The sequence below is a fragment of the Anguilla rostrata genome, chromosome 14 (assembly GCF_018555375.3).
Source record: "Anguilla rostrata isolate EN2019 chromosome 14, ASM1855537v3, whole genome shotgun sequence".
NCBI classification, from domain to species: domain Eukaryota; kingdom Metazoa; phylum Chordata; class Actinopteri; order Anguilliformes; family Anguillidae; genus Anguilla; species Anguilla rostrata.
This window is the reverse complement of record NC_057946.1, coordinates 27,972,695-27,988,135: the sequence shown is the minus strand read 5'-3', so window position 1 is coordinate 27,988,135 and position 15,441 is coordinate 27,972,695. Positions and strand designations below refer to the sequence as shown.

General features: G+C 44.9%; 2 protein-coding genes across 2 annotated transcripts; one reads left to right on the top strand and one right to left on the bottom strand.

Annotated features, from left to right (window-relative positions):
- Positions 1-3,326: 3,326 nt before the first annotated feature.
- Positions 3,327-7,114, top strand: LOC135239898 (iron-sulfur cluster assembly scaffold protein IscU-like). Its single transcript, XM_064308902.1, has 5 exons — positions 3,327-3,483; positions 5,372-5,485; positions 5,694-5,804; positions 5,907-5,985; positions 6,238-7,114. The coding sequence occupies exons 1-5, from the start codon at positions 3,355-3,357 to the stop codon at positions 6,327-6,329; spliced, it is 525 nt and encodes a 174-aa protein (XP_064164972.1). The 5' UTR covers positions 3,327-3,354; the 3' UTR covers positions 6,330-7,114.
- Positions 7,115-7,528: 414 nt separating this feature from the next.
- Positions 7,529-13,936, bottom strand: LOC135239895 (uncharacterized). Its single transcript, XM_064308898.1, has 2 exons — positions 13,591-13,936; positions 7,529-10,116 (listed from the first exon to the last, which is right to left on the bottom strand). The coding sequence occupies exon 2, from the start codon at positions 10,110-10,112 to the stop codon at positions 8,823-8,825; it is 1,290 nt and encodes a 429-aa protein (XP_064164968.1). The 5' UTR covers positions 10,113-10,116; positions 13,591-13,936; the 3' UTR covers positions 7,529-8,822.
- Between the last annotated feature and the right edge of the window lie 1,505 nt (positions 13,937-15,441).

Below are 15,441 nucleotides of genomic sequence, written 5' to 3'. Positions count from 1 at the left end.
TTTATGATAGTCAAATGTTGGCCCCACTATTTACCAAGAGAATTCACAAACATTGTCATTGTAGTGGTGTACATTCCTCCCAGTGCTAGTGCTAAGGAGGCCTTCTTACTATACAGAGTCATTAGTGAACTACAGAATGCACACCGAAGGCTTTTTCATTGTCGCTGGGGATTTTAATCATGCAAATATAAAATCAGTTCTCCAAAAATTTTACCTACATGTTAAATTCATACACAGAGGAGAGAATACTTACATGTAACTTCCATGATGCTTACAGAGCCACCCCCTGCCCTGCCCTAGGTTACTCTGATCATGCTAATGCCACCGTACAGACAACTGCTCAAACGGGCTAAACTGGTTTTTGAAACACCCAGAGAACGTGACCAGAGAAAGCTACCTCAACATTGCAGGGACTTTAGTGCTTCAAGAGGCTAGCCTTGAGCCACCTGAAATCTGAGCTCCCCACCTCAATAGACCCCTATCACCCATACATTTTTGCATATCGCCCATCGATTGTTGATTTTAGGTAGGCCAGTGCTGTCCACTCCCCCCTGCTCATCAATCAATCAATTTTTATTTGTATAGCGCTTTTAACAAAGGAGCTTTGTCACAAAGCTTCTTTACAGAGAACCAGCCCCCAAAGAGTAAGCCTAGGAAACTGGCACAAACTCCCTGACTGATAGCAGGAAGAAACCTTGAGCAGAACCGGACTCAGAGGGGGAACCCATCTGCCGCGGGCCCACCATGGAGTCGGTCAGCAGCACCAAGTTCCTTGGTGTGTACATTGCAGATGACCTCAACTGAACCCTTAACACTACCTCTCAAACCAGGAAAGCAAAACAGCATCTCCACTTTCTATGAAGAATGAAGAAAGCAGGCCTCCCCCCTCCCCCTCACCCCGTTCTATAGAGATACCATTGAGAGCGTCCTGACTAGCATTATCACTGCCTGGCATGGGAATTGCAATGTCTCAGACTGCACGACCCTGCTGCAGATTGTGAAGACGGCTGAAAAAATCATTAGAGTGTCTCTCCCCTCCATTCAGGACATTACTCACAAATGCTGCACAAGCAAGAACACAGGAGTAGTGTAGGAACACCCCACTTTTCCCTTAGACTGTTTGCCCACTGTTAACTGCTTCAATTAACATGAATGATGAAAGCATGTAAGCTATCAGTCCTGCTTTGTTCTGGAGTCTTCTGTTTCTTAATTTTACTTCAGTCCCAGGTTTCAATTTATTATTTCCCCTTTTTTTGTTAAGGATAATTAGTTAAGTCAGGATTTTCTGGCAAATATTAATTATATGATCTCGATCTGACATTTGTATAAGCACCAGCAACAGCCGCAGACTGCAAGTGTCTCCTAAAGATTTTACTCAAATACAATCGTTAACCAGCACAGTTTATAGAGCTGTCAGAAAACTAAATCTAAGGTAATTGGTTGGAACAGAAACCAGACACAGACCAACCCTCCAGGACCAGAATTGTGCACTAGATGGGGCAAGAGTTCTTCTCTTTTGCTGCGATGCTGGTTTCCTCTTCTTACTCAACTCATTCCATTCAGCTATAGGCTATTAGTTCAGTGTATTATGTTTTATTTAGGGACATGTTGTTTTGCTGTATCCTTAACCTGTGACATCAACATTTGAGTTTTAAAAATTAATCTTCCATTTTTGATGTTGGAGCTGTTTTAAAGAAAGGAAGGAGGATAAGGGGAAAAGGAAAGAACTTAGGTAGTTGGAAAGATTTTCTGATTTTCATCAAAATACATTTCATAATACAGTCTCAAAAATGCACTCTCTGATGATATTACTGTAGAGTTATGCTTTATTGTAACTTTTTTCAGCACTTGAGAGATTAGTTGGTGTTTAAGAGAAGCAATTTTGTTTATTGCTCTCATCGCTCTCTATCTTGTCTCTGTCTTGCTCTTGGTTAGGCACCAAGCTTCCTTGTGCAGTGCAAGAACTGTTAATTAAGAGCTTGATGAAATGGGTTTCCATGGTCAGGCAGTTGTACACAAGCCTAAGATCACCATGTGCAATGCCAAGCGTCGGCTGGAGTGGTATAAAGCACACACTGCTGGAGCAGTGGAATCATGCTCTCAGCAGTGATGACACGCTTCACTATCTGGCAGTCTGATGAACAAATCTGGGTTTGGCGGAATGCATAGTGCCGGCTGTACTGGCCCGAATAGTGCCAACTGTAAAGTCTGGTCGAGAAGGAGTAATGGCCTGGGGCTGTTTATAGGAATAATGGTCATGGTTTGGTCTAGGTCCCTCAGTTCCAGTGAAGGCAAATCTTAATGCTACAGCTTACAATGACATTCTAGAGAATTGTGTGCTTCCATCTTTGTGGCAACAGTCTGGGGAAGGCTCTTTTCTGTATCACTATGACAGGCACAAAGCAAGGTCCATAAAGAAATGGTTTGGTGGGGAAGACGTTGACTGGCCTGCACAGAGCACTGCTCACTACCCCATCAAACACCTTTGAGATGAACTGGAATGCCGACTGCGAGCCAGGCGTTATGCCCAACATCAGTGCCCAACCTCACTAATGCTCTTGTGGCTGAATGGAACCAAATCCCTGCAGCTATGTTCCAATATATAGTGGAAAGCATTCCCATTATAGTGGAGGCTGTTAAAGCAGCAACTCCACATTAATGCCCATAGCTTTGGAATGAGATGTTCAACAAGCTTGTATGGGTGTGATGTATGGGTGTCCACTCATTATTGGCCATGAAGTGTATCATGTGTTTCCACTTTCCTGCATGAACGAGCATAAATTTAACTAAGCCTAAACTAACTCAGCTTTCAAGTGATCAGCTTTTAGGAGTCGTAGTTTTCTTCGAGTTGGGAATACACCACAACTCCATTAATTCATGTTGCATCTAGAATCCCCAAATTGATCATCCGACATAATAAGGTTTTCATGTGGACCTTCCTGGTGGGGAAGTCATGTAGATCTTAAATCCAACAACAGTTGAAAGCAGCATTTGCCCTCGCTAAGTTAAAGGTAGATAGCTACCTCAGTAATGTTATAAAGTATTGAACAATGGATCCTTGTTATTGTTATTTAATTTGTATTGTGTTGACAAACCATTAAAATAATTTCACAAGGTATCCTGAGGATCAATAATATTGTTTTCTATGAGTTAGCAAGCTAATGATGAAATTTTCGCGCTCAAATCTTCCTTTTGCTACCACTGCTACTTTAGCAGTGCTGATGACTTGTAGGTGGAGTCATCAGGCCAACTGATGACTCCGCCTACAAAAATGTTTACTAACACCACACAGCATGCGCAGTAGAGGCTATTTCCCGTGGCCCCTCCCACCCTCTCCAGTTTTCTATACGCTGTATGCTGGCAACTGCGACACAGTCTGTGAACATGGCGTTTAGAATAGCAAAGTCTGTTTCGCCTCTGCTTTTCCTAAACAGGACGTTGTCCGTTCCGGAAATACGGTTCACGGGTGCTTACCATCAAAAGGTAAAACAAAGAATTGTTTAACTTCTAGACCTTTACAGTAGTAATTTTTTGTGATGTTCGCGGCAGTGTACTTCACTATGCGATGAATAGACAGCTATGGTCCTGAATTGACCGCAATGTTTCTGGGTTTGTTCCATCCGAGATACTGGCAAAATTGATGGATTGAATGGTGAAACGCAGAAGCATTTACTTCCAGCACGTGGTCTTGTGCTAGGTCCGGTGACTTCCATTGTATTTACAACCTTATTGATGTTGATTACTTGGGCTAACAGTTGTCAGTTGATGTGCTATATAATTGCATGTAAAATCTTACTAAATTTACCGGTCTTGCCGGGGCCGAAAACATTTCAGAGCCCTATAGTCTACTGTAAACGGAGAGCGCTGTATGAACGTTTACAAATCGTGTTAGGCTAGCCATAAGTGAGTGTGGAAAGCCGGCATCCAGTTGTGTAGTTTGCTAAATGGATAGTTGATTTGCAGGCCTATAATTAAGACTGTCACGGCGGAATAAGATGGTTTAGGTGCTGTGTTGTGGACGTTGATGAAATGTTGCAAGTGCGCAGCTTGCGATGTACAAGTGCTTAGTTAACGATCCTGTTTTATTGTAGCCTACGTTACAGTACAAAACCGTGCATATGGGCTAATCAGTTAATCTCGTTCTTGGATATGCATATAACTTCAGATCATTTAAAATGTTTGGCTAATTAGCTAAAGATCATTAATATCACTAATCCACGCAGGTATCGGCAAGTGGCATCTTAAGTTTAACGGCATTAGCCCGGTCCCAATGTTGCGTCACTTTAGTGAAAATGCGATGCATAACTATTTTATATTTGGCTACTGGGCGGATGGAAGTTCTGAGGCGAATGGGCAATGTGCGCCTTAAATTAATTCCAAAATTGCTTAAAAAAAAAACAACAAAACAAAACTGGAGGTTGCAGTTTGACTGGAGAGAAAAAAAACCTGACTGTAGATTCTGTACTGTTAAGCACTTAAGTGTAAATGGGTAGTGCTATACGATATTCCTGACCTACCCTCCTCCTGTTACCTGAGCCAGGGTGTGGAAGTTCATTGTCCTGGCTTTACCTGTGAGATTTAATTGACACCAAACCTGCCCAGTACACCTGAGCTGGTCAAACTGGCTCAGTGTCAAGGATTTAGTGAACGGACTGTCTTCAGTCCTGCCGGCCCCTCTGGTTGATGTGTCCGCTGTCATGTTATTTGGGGTTTATTTGAGTGAAAGTTGAGGACATAAGCATGCTGTGTTTCACAAGTGTTTTTTTATTTTTTGGGGGGGGAGGGCTTGAGGTGGTACACCTAATGTGAAATTGGGTGTACATACAGTCAGAAGAGCCCAACTCTGCACTGGGTAGATATTTGGGTACTGACCAAAAAAAAAAAAAAAACACTGGATGTTCTGTGGCCATTGTGTGTTTGGGGTGTGTGTGTGTGGTGATTTTCTGTTTGGTGCTCATGCAGTACAGTTGATCTGATTACGGTGGTTGGGTAATGGAGCCTAGGCTTTCCTGTGTAGAACGCCTGAGCTCACAGTGACTCGACAGAATGAGAACAGGCACAGAGCTATGCAGATTTAATTTATTTAGCATGTTGCATCATATCAATGCGCTTCTTGTGTAACTGGAGGGGAAATGGGCGGGGCCTCAGCTAGGGTCAGCACGAGGGCACAGGCGGACAAGCGCATTACAGTAACCGCAATGGAGGACCACAACGGAAAGGAGTGTCCTTTTTTGTGTGTTTTTACTCCTCAGTGCTTTGAAATGTATGCAATGACAGCAGCACAGTATTATACATATTTTAAACTGTCGAATTAATTCAGTCAATCAATCAATCAATCAACGATAGTAACAGAACACCTTTTTTCTGGAAGGTGGTGGACCACTACGAGAACCCCAGGAATGTGGGATCCCTGGACAAGAATGACGTGAATGTGGGGACTGGTTTGGTGGGCGCACCTGCCTGCGGAGACGTAATGAAGCTGCAGGTACGGTCTGAGAGGCGGGACTTTGGGCACGATTCATTAGCATATCATTTACATTGTGACCTGGGTCTGGCTCTTTTTAAGGCTATCATTGCATAATACAGTCAGCGTTTGTTACAGAAGCAAGGAGGTAAAATTGTGCAAAGGTTGTGTCTGATTGGCAGGTGGAGGGGTGGGGTCAGATTGTTTAATGGTTGTGTGTGATTGGCAGGTGGTGGTGGACGGGCAGGGTAAGATTGTGGACGCCCGTTTCAAGACATTTGGCTGTGGTTCAGCCATTGCCTCCAGCTCCCTGGCCACAGAATGGGTGAAGGGCATGTCGGTAAGATGCACAGATTTTACATGCTAAGCAGCCCTTTTACATGGCAAATGCTTTTGCACAATGCACATTTTTATATGATTCTCTTTCTCCCTTCTCCTATAGATTGATGAAGCTCTCAAAATTAAGAATACACAGATCGCCAAAGAACTCAGCCTGCCCCCAGTCAAACTCCACTGCTCAAGTAAGAAGATGTCCTACACATTTAATTACTGCAGAGTGCATTAATTATTGTCATCACCTACATTTTTAATTATTCCTGAGTGCTTTCATTACTGTCTTTACCTAAAACTTAATTTCTGTTGTGTGTTGTTTGGTAGTATTCGTTTGTTTTAATTTAGTTATTTTTGGGGTTGCTCTGATTCTGCAGTTTTTCAGTGTTTTCTCTCTTCCTCTGTGTCGGGGGCATTTCTGAGCGTTACTCTTTGTTTCTCAGTGTTGGCGGAAGACGCGATAAAGGCAGCGTTGGCGGACTACAAGATGAAGCAGCAGGCGAGGGAGGAGTCTGCAGTCAAAGCCGCCAAATGAGACCCCCCTGATGCAGTGGGCAGTCTTCCACAGCCCCTCCACTCCCGCGTCCTCCAATAGAGGCCAAGAGCACCGATCCCCCACCCTTTCATGCCAGCCTGTCAGCTTAATGCCTAATGAGGGCACTGAAGCTCCACCCCTTTAACTCGTCAACTTAGCGCACAATGAGAAGGCACTGAAGCTCCACCCCTTTAACTCGTCAACTTAACGCACAATGAGGGAACTGAAGCTCCACCCCTTTAACTCGTCAGCTTAATGCCCAGTGAGAGGGAACTGAAGCTCCACCCCTTTAACTCGTCAGCTTAACGCACAATGAGAGAGCACTGAAGCTCCACCTCTTTAGCCAGAGGGAAATGAAGCTCCTCCCTGTTGGCCTGTCAGCTTAACGCACAATGAGAGAGCACTGAAGCTCCACCCCTTTTGTCTGTCGGCTTAACATACAATATGAGGGCACTTGATTGGGGAGGTAGTTGTGCAGCATGACCTTGCTCTATAGTAAGGATGCAGAAGAGTGTGTGCTTGTACGTTCAGGTGATTGGTGTGTGCATACTGCCCAGAGAGGAGTTGTATGAGACCAGAGTTTCTACCTCTGTTTAAACACTCTCGCCGCCTGGCTGCTAATGAAAGCCATGCTTCATCACATTCCTTTGTCACCTGCAATATGGGAGCAGAGTAGAGTGTGTAATGTTCAGGCTTTCCTGTGTTTGCGTCCCAATGTTTCAGCTTGTGATTTGGATGGACAATATTTGAATGCTATTTTTAAAGATAATAAAATTATGACCAGACTACTTGTGTGCTTATTGTGATTCTGGTGCAGAGAAAAGTGTGTTATTTCCCATTACCAGGGATCATCAGTAGAGTACGTATTTATACCTTTTAATATCTACACTTACATTGACACAAAGCAGGATGGATCAGTGCATTCATGCGGTTTATAAATCCATGGATCCTTCCTGCCATTCACTGAGGCCCTCCTGGACCAGGGCTTACTGCTCATAGATTAGACAATAAGCAGAGCAGCAAATAGCCAAGATTTTCACTTTTATATGGAACAAATAAATTAATAAAGCGATAATCATGATGGCAGTGGACAACAATCTGGAGAACAGTCTTGGTTTATAAATATAAACCCCTTAGGATAAAGGTCTAGGGGTAAAGGGGAGTAACAGAAAAGTTGTTGAATGATTCGGTAGGCTAAATTTGCAGTGCACAAGAGAGTTTTATTTACAGAAGGGTGCTTAAAAATTAAAACACAACAGACTTCAGAGTGATTGACCCAGGCCAATACAACAAACAAACCAGAACTATTTTCAAATAAAACCAAGCTAACTGATCTGCCACAAATTAAAAAGTACATGATCTAAACCTAACCCCTTAAACTAGCATAAACAGGTGAAAACGTAATATGAAACAAAATGGTACCCCACCCCTAAAAAAATGCCAAACAATAACCTTGGCAACTCACATTACACATATCCATGGACCGTGGCAACGATGACCAAATGGCCCTGAGCTGAGGTGGAAGTGGGTCTTCATACTGGCTGCTGGTCTGTGATAGGCTGCAAGTACTTGAAACACATCAGCCAATCAAGAAGAACAGAAAATACCTAGGCCAATAATGGAACGGGTGGCAGTCAGGGGTCAGATACCTGTAGCTTCAATGGGGATGGGAAGAGAACAGAAAATATACACCCACTGGCCACACAAGACCAGAGCAGTTCATTTCCTACTGTGATCTGGAAGGGAGGGGGATTTATCATATTATTTATGTGAAAAACATACAAAACCGATCCTGGTCAACAGGAAACTCTGGACAGTCGTATGCATCAGCTAATAAGTACCAAGTGCACAGAAGTCTCTCTAATAGGATTCCCCAGTCAGCTGATCCAGGATCAGTGGACATGGTCAGTTTTAGCAAGGAGGAAGAAGGTGATACAGATCTAGGATCAGCATGTGGAGATGACAATGAGGGACAGTCGCAGCAAAGCACTTCAGTCTATGAACAGGATGCCCCAGTGTTTGGCAGTACCATAAAATCCTATATCACAGGATTAATGTGAGTTTTATTTAAACAAGCTAAAATTGACATTGTCTGCTGATTATTGTTTTTCTCCAAGTTAAACTATGTGGTTGTTCCCTGCACTTGGAACGGTACTTCTCTCTAGGGTTTTCCTGGTTATGGGTATACACTTTGTTGTACGTCGCTCTGGATAAGAGCGTCCACCAAATGCCTGTAATGTAATGTAATGTTCTCCAGGGTTCTAAGATACTCCATCGTCATATGAGATATAACATTCTGAAGACCGTCAGGGTAAAGAGTCACATTAACTGGTAAGGCAATCATAATCTAACAGGTCACACCTTCAGTGGAACTCTCAATTTACACATACTGAATGATGGAAGAGAAGCATAGTCATGTGGTCAGGAAGTAGACAGAAACAGCCCTGCCCTCTCTGCTTTGAGGGTGAAATTCTGGCAGTTTGGTAGCCCTTGTTAAAATGCTGTTGTCTCCCCACTGATCAGCTTCACAGATGAAGCGGCTACTTCCTGAGTTTCAGCTGTTGATGACCCAATTTCCTGTTGGGCCCCTGGGTCCTTGTTTGTGCCAGACCCCCACTCTGACACTGCACTCTGAGGGAGGTCTGCTTCCAGCACAGTTTTCTTCACTTCCTGACTTGTCTCTGTGGGGGTCAATTCCTGTTCCATCTCTGTGGGGGTCACTTCCTGTCCTGTCTCTGTGGGTATCACTTCCTGTTCTGTCTCTGCAGGAGTCACTTCCTGTTCTGTCTCTGTGGGGGTCACTTCCTGCCCCTTCTCTGTGGGGGTCACTTCCTGTCCCATCTCTGTGGGTGTCACTTCCTGCCCCTTTTCTGTGGGGGTCACTTCCTGTCCCATCTCTGTGGGTGTCACTTCCTGCCCCTTCTCTGTGGGTGTCACTTCCTGCCCCTTCTCTGTAGGTGTCACTTCCTGCCCCTTCTCTGTGGGTGTCACCCCCTGCCCCTTCTCTGTAGGTGTCACTTCTTGCCCCTTCTCTGTGGGGGTCACTTCCTGCCCCTTCTCTGTAGGTGTCACTTCCTGCCCCTTCTCTGTGGGTGTCACTTCCTGCCCCTTCTCTGTGGGGGTTTCTTCTGTTTGAGGGGTGTCCAGTTGCCTTCGTCGTACCTCAGGGGGGCTGTGTTTGTCGCTCTTGCCGCCCTGCCCTCTCGCGGGGGTTTTTGTCGGAGTTTGGCGCAGTTTCCGGGCCGCACTCAGGATGTCCTGCTGAAGCTGGTGGGCAGCGTCACGGGGTTCTGCGGCTGGCGCGTCGGGGGGCCTGTTGGGCACGTGGCGGAACGCAGGCTCTCCCCCTGCCTTATCGCGCTGGTCCACGTAGCACGTGGCAGGGAAGGAGGACGGGTAGTAGGCCGCAAACTTGCGCTGGCGTCTGACGGCAGAAGCGCAGCAGACCAGGAAAACGCCGGCGGTCAGCAGAGAGGAGACCAGCAGCACCATGACCAGGTTCTCGCGCAGGAAGCCCCGCACCTGCCCCAGCAGGAAGTGCTCCACAACTGTGCTGTCTGATGGGTGGGCGGGGATGTGGGTCAGAACCCCGTGGGTGGTGTGGAGCGGGGTCATGTGGACGTAGATGGGAGCAGTGGAGGGCGTGGCTACTGATGTGTCCAGGTCCTGGTCTCCACTGCTCTCTGTGGCTATGTAGACGGGAAGGGGCGTGGCCTCACACCAGCAGACCTGCAGTGAGAGCACTGATGCGCAGGCCAGGCAGACAACCCAGGAGAACATCATGGTGCTGCAGGAGAACATGGAGAAGCTTTATAATGTACAAACACACATGCATTTCACATTTGCCAACACACTACAATATGTAAACAATATGTATCTGCATGCCTACCTGCAGGCCTTACAGAACACTGCATTGTGTCTATGTTGAGATCTCAATATTAAATCAGTGTTTGACCTCATCCATGAAAATAGCCAATATTTTAATCCTCAAGGATGGAGAAATTCAATGTTCCAATTTTTGGCTTAATTCAGCTTCAGTCCAATTTTGTCACTACAAAAAACATCCTGAATACAATATAAACAGAAAGGAATTTTAGTTTCTGCTGAGGAAAATTTAAATGGATTATCTAATAAAATTAAATATACTCAGTACAATAATCATGACTGTGAAAGCATGGTTTATCTATTGGGGAAATTGTGGGAAAAAATCACAGCAAGGTTTTTTTGGGGGGTAGGGGTTAGTGGGATGAAGTAGAGTTTAGAGCTGGGTTTGGGGGGTTGAGTCTTTGGGAGGGAAGGACTGAGCTATGTGTTTCTCACTCTTAATCCCCATGTCTCTAAGGCCTTTATGCCAGATACAAGGGAACAGTAATCTGCTCTGGAAGAACATCCAGTCATCACATCAGCTAGGGTCTTGTGACTGGGGACATGAGCTTCTACAGTCCAGGCTTAGCGCAGTACAACAGACACTGTAACAGACTAACCAGATGTTCCCGGTTTTCCTTCTGTTGATGCTGGAACATTCTGAAGGTAAGTATCTTTTGAATATTCATTAAGGAGCATGGCCAAGTACACTTTCAGTGGATGCTAGGAAACCCCAGAGGCTCCTGTCATTGCCCAGTGGCCTCATGCAGTTTGGAAAGAAAAGGAGGACATAAGTAAAAGAGCCCAGTCTGTTCTCTGTCTTATTTATGATTCAAATAAGTACAGCGGGAAGGTGTATTTTACATGGCTTATCTCCATTAGTGCAGAGGGGCTTCTGAGGATACGTTCCCAGTGGTGTTGTGGAAAGGGAGAACATGCCAGAAAGGTTCCCAGACAGGAATGGTTTATTCTGTGTTTCCAGCTGTACGGCCTCATGCAAAAAGCAGTGTAGACCCTATATGGGGCAGTTTGATGTTCAGGACGGGGTTTTCTGGTGAGAGCCAGTAGCTGGTGCTGGGTTCAGTTTGGACAGATTTAAAGTGTTAGCTTGTGTTAGCAGATGCTCACGGCAGACCGACTGCTAGCATGGGGGACATGTGAGTTTGTTTGTGAAGGCTGGTCAGTGTTTATGCAGCTGTGCGCAGGTCTGGCCATATATGTGAACTGCGAATTGTGATCCCGGTCATGCATGGGAACAGTGGTCATCTGATCCTGAAAGTACTACTGCAGTTTGATCGACGACATGCAGCAACGTTCTACATGCATATAACTGTGCCACTTTAGAAAATCTCTGTGCACAGACAAGAACAGAACAGAACATCAAAAGCCAACACAGACCAGCACAGCATAGTTTCATCTTCCTGTGCACGGACCAGTGCAGTTTAATCGCAATGCACTGCCTCTAATGCTCTCACTGAGTGACTTCCGTGTGGGAAAATAAGCTCTGCACTCCTGCTCCAGTTAAACCTTCAATAAATTAAATGTTCCTACGAAATATGCACAGAGCCCCTCTCTCCTCTCTCTCTTTCTTTTCAAATAAAGAGCAAAAGCAACAGATCCTTCACAATCAGAAACAATGAGGGAAGCTTTTCAAATTTGCTTTTCCCATCCCTTTCTCCCCAATTGGAATGCCCAGTCATGCTCACACCGCTGTGCTCACCACAACATCCGCTGTAAATTCGGGACGGTGCAGACGAGCATACGCTCTGCTTTGGAGCATGTGGTGACAGCTGTTGCTTCTCATCACCCTACAGTTTTATAAATTCAGGCTCACACAGACATGAGCTGGAGGATGATGCTTCATGCGCAGCTGAACAGATGGGCTTGTGAGCTCCTGGGGATCAGCGTTGCGTGATGAGACATCCTGGTGACTGACCACCGGCACAGTGCGGATTCAGTATCAGACAGGGGCCCATCGATGCCCCACAACAGGGCCTTAACAGAATAAGCTACTCAGCAGTCCTCTCTCTCTTGATGAATAACCTCACAGCTTCATAACTAGCATAGTAACTTCATTGCTTCATGAATAACCTCACAACTTTGCATCTAACGTTCAGAACTTAAGAACTTCCTAAACTTCAAAACTAACTTCACAACTTCATAACTAAATGAACAACTTCATAACAGCCTTCAGAACCCAATAACTACAAAATTTCATAATGTAACAACTTAATTACTAACTACAGAAGAGCACAACTTCATAACTAAGTTCTGAATTGCATAGCAGAACTCACAACATCATAACTTCACAACATCATTACATCATTCACAACTCACAACTTCATGATTTCCAGTTCATCTGATTTAGAATACGTTTTTTTGTTTGCTCTATAACTCCCCTGAGCCTTGCAGTCTAATTAATTAGCCAAGTATAATTATCAGTGTGTTATCTTTATCACCCGTTCTGCTGCATTAGCATTGCTATTCATGTGTTCTCAATTAGCCAAAGTAGCCTCAAAGAATCCATGTTGGAAAAACAAATAAGTGCTTTTCCTGTCTGGGCTCCTCAGCAGAAAGACTTCAGCTAGCCAGACTGTACTATGACAGTCTGCACTCCTGCACTCCCACGTACTCACATTCTTTCTTTCTCTCTCTCTGCTCTCTCTCTTTCTCATTCCCCTTTCCCTCTCTCTCTCTCTGTCTCTCCCCCTTTCCCTCTCTCAGTGTTGTGTTATTAGCTGGACATACATTTGTAAGTATTGCCAAAGCAAACAGAAATCAACTTGAACATGAATAGAGATTACAGCTGGTATAATAAAAATAAAACAATAATAATATTTCACCACAGCAATAATAATCATTTACAGCGACAAATACATGAACAAAGAATCTGGAAAACTCTGTGTGTCTCTTCTGTTTCCTGGCACTTCATCACAGCTGCATATACGGTAAAGATGGAAAATCAACTTTAAAACAATGGAAACATTTGTTTAAAAAAAAATCAACTGAACAACCGTGCACTTTTAGCCTGTTAGCTTTTTTCCCAGAAAAAAGTATTTTTTATTTAGTCCAACGGGTCTCACACCACCCCACACAACAGAAGCGCATGTGGAGTAACGTTCTTTAGAGACCAACATCCTGCTGTACAGATCTGCACAGAGCACTGTGTGGAGTCTGTTCAGTTAATACCGTGTTAAAAGTGTGCTGTTGAGAGTGTCGGGTATTACTAAGCAACTACGCATTGTGCCTCTGTACCATTTACCCAGCAAACCGATGGTGCCAGGAGGTCCAACAGACCCAAACCCATTCTATCCAGCCACTGTAGTGCGCACACACAGATACAAAGCCCTCCTCAGCACAGAAACAGCTCATACTGTAGCTCAAGCTGTGTACTCACCGTCCAGGTGACCTGCGGATTCACAAAGAGAGAAGTCTCCCCACAGCCAGGAGCGAGGAAGACGAGGAGAAGAAAGGAAGTTTCCGAAAGCTCTGTTCTCCCCTTGCGAAACGTCATACAGCTGCTGGCTGTTTGAAAGCTTTGCCGGCCACTAAAATAAATAAATATATAAATGCATGAATCCCCGGGATAAGTTCATTACCCGCTGGATATTTTGCCTACTTCTCTTTCTCCACTTTCCTTCACCCCCTTCTCTCACTTTTTGTTTCTATCACCCTCTCTCTCTCTCTCTCACTATTTATCCACAGATTGTTCTCATTAGGTCGTAGTTTAATGGTGTGTGGGGGGGAGGGTAGACTGAAGGCCAGAGGAAACGCAGCACATCTGGGGTTGGTTGGGGGCGTGGGGGGATGGGGGAGGGGGAGGGGGGGGGTTCTGGGTAGTAGCTCATATTTCTCCTCTCTCTCTTCCATGTTGTAGAGTCCGGGTGCCTGATACAGTGAAAGCTTTGGCTCACGGTGTCCTGGAGCTGCATGTGACCGGACACAGCGACCCAGAATACTGCTACAGTAAATCTCCTCACACACAGTCTAACATGCACACAAACCATATGCATGCTCTGACTCCAACACGCTCACACTGTAATGCACATGTACAAACAAACCTTCTGTATCTCTCTCTTGTGCATATACACTCCCAATCACTCTCTCCTTCCCCCGCACACACGCGTATAACACAGTATTTCCTTAATGTCTGATGAGAGCATCGTCCATCATGTGACGTGATGTTGCTAGGAATCTGGTGACCGTGTGGCCTAAAAGCTGTACTTCCTGACTCAGTGTGGCTTCATGGGTAATTAAGAGAAACACAATAAAGGCTCAGTAAGCCAGAGGGCCTGGGGAGGGCACAAGGTTTTAATGTACCAGCCACAGCCAGGCCAGACACGTGCCTGACGCCCTCCTACAGCACACAGTCCCTTACATGTGTGTGTGCGTGTGTGTGTGTGTGCGAGAGAGAGTGGTTGTGTGTCTTTGCTTGTTTGTCTGTTGTCCTTATCAAAAAACGGATCTAAGCGACGTCTATCAATCAATTAGTTTGCATGTAAGTACAGGTCTTATCTGAGTAACAGAGAGATGTGACCAGAGGAGAACAATGACCTGCTTTCAGTCAAAAACTCCCCTGCTGCTACACCAAGACCTCACCCCAAACACACCCCACACCCAAAACACACCCCCACACCTCAAACACACTCCTCACTCTAAGCACACTCCACACCCCAAACATATTCCTCACTTCAAAAAAACTTCACACCTCAAACACACTCCTCACCCCAAACACCTTCCTCACTTCAAATACACCCCTCACCCAAACTCTGTTTTGTACAGCTCTAATAGTGTATACATTTAATTGTAATTCATTTGCTCTTCGCTGCTTTGCAAAGACACACGGTTTGGGCGAAGTTCAGGAGTCCTATGCCTGAATCTCTGCTATACTATATGACTGAATTTCAGCTTAACTTTCTGGAGATGTTAACTCAGCCTAATGTAAAGGCATTCAAAAGCTAAACTTTAAACAATCCATTCTGTCCAATTTATTTTCGCATCTCTGAATATTTGACAGTTCAGAACAATGGTGTCCAGTTTTATTTGAAAAGAGCTGGGGGTGGGTGCAGATTTTTGCTTTAGCCCAGCACTAAGAAACCTGATTCTACTCATCACGGTCTTGATTGAAGACCATGATTAGACACCCCTGGTCTAGAGTTTGGCTCCCACCAGAAAAAAGTCTACATATGTAAAGACTGGTGCAGTTTAGTAAACTTTAACTTCATAGTAAACAGTCACAGAGGATCAA

Bases quoted from the DNA above. Each gene is read 5' to 3' on its own strand.
- LOC135239898 (XM_064308902.1), top strand. From the start codon at position 3,355: ATGCTGGCAACTGCGACACAGTCTGTGAACATGGCGTTTAGAATAGCA. The intron at 3,484-5,371 runs GTAAAACAAAGA...TTTTTCTGGAAG, and splicing joins CGGGTGCTTACCATCAAAAG to GTGGTGGACCACTACGAGAA. The intron at 5,986-6,237 runs GTAAGAAGATGT...TTTGTTTCTCAG, and splicing joins AGTCAAACTCCACTGCTCAA to TGTTGGCGGAAGACGCGATA.
- LOC135239895 (XM_064308898.1), bottom strand. From the start codon at position 10,112: ATGATGTTCTCCTGGGTTGTCTGCCTGGCCTGCGCATCAGTGCTCTCA.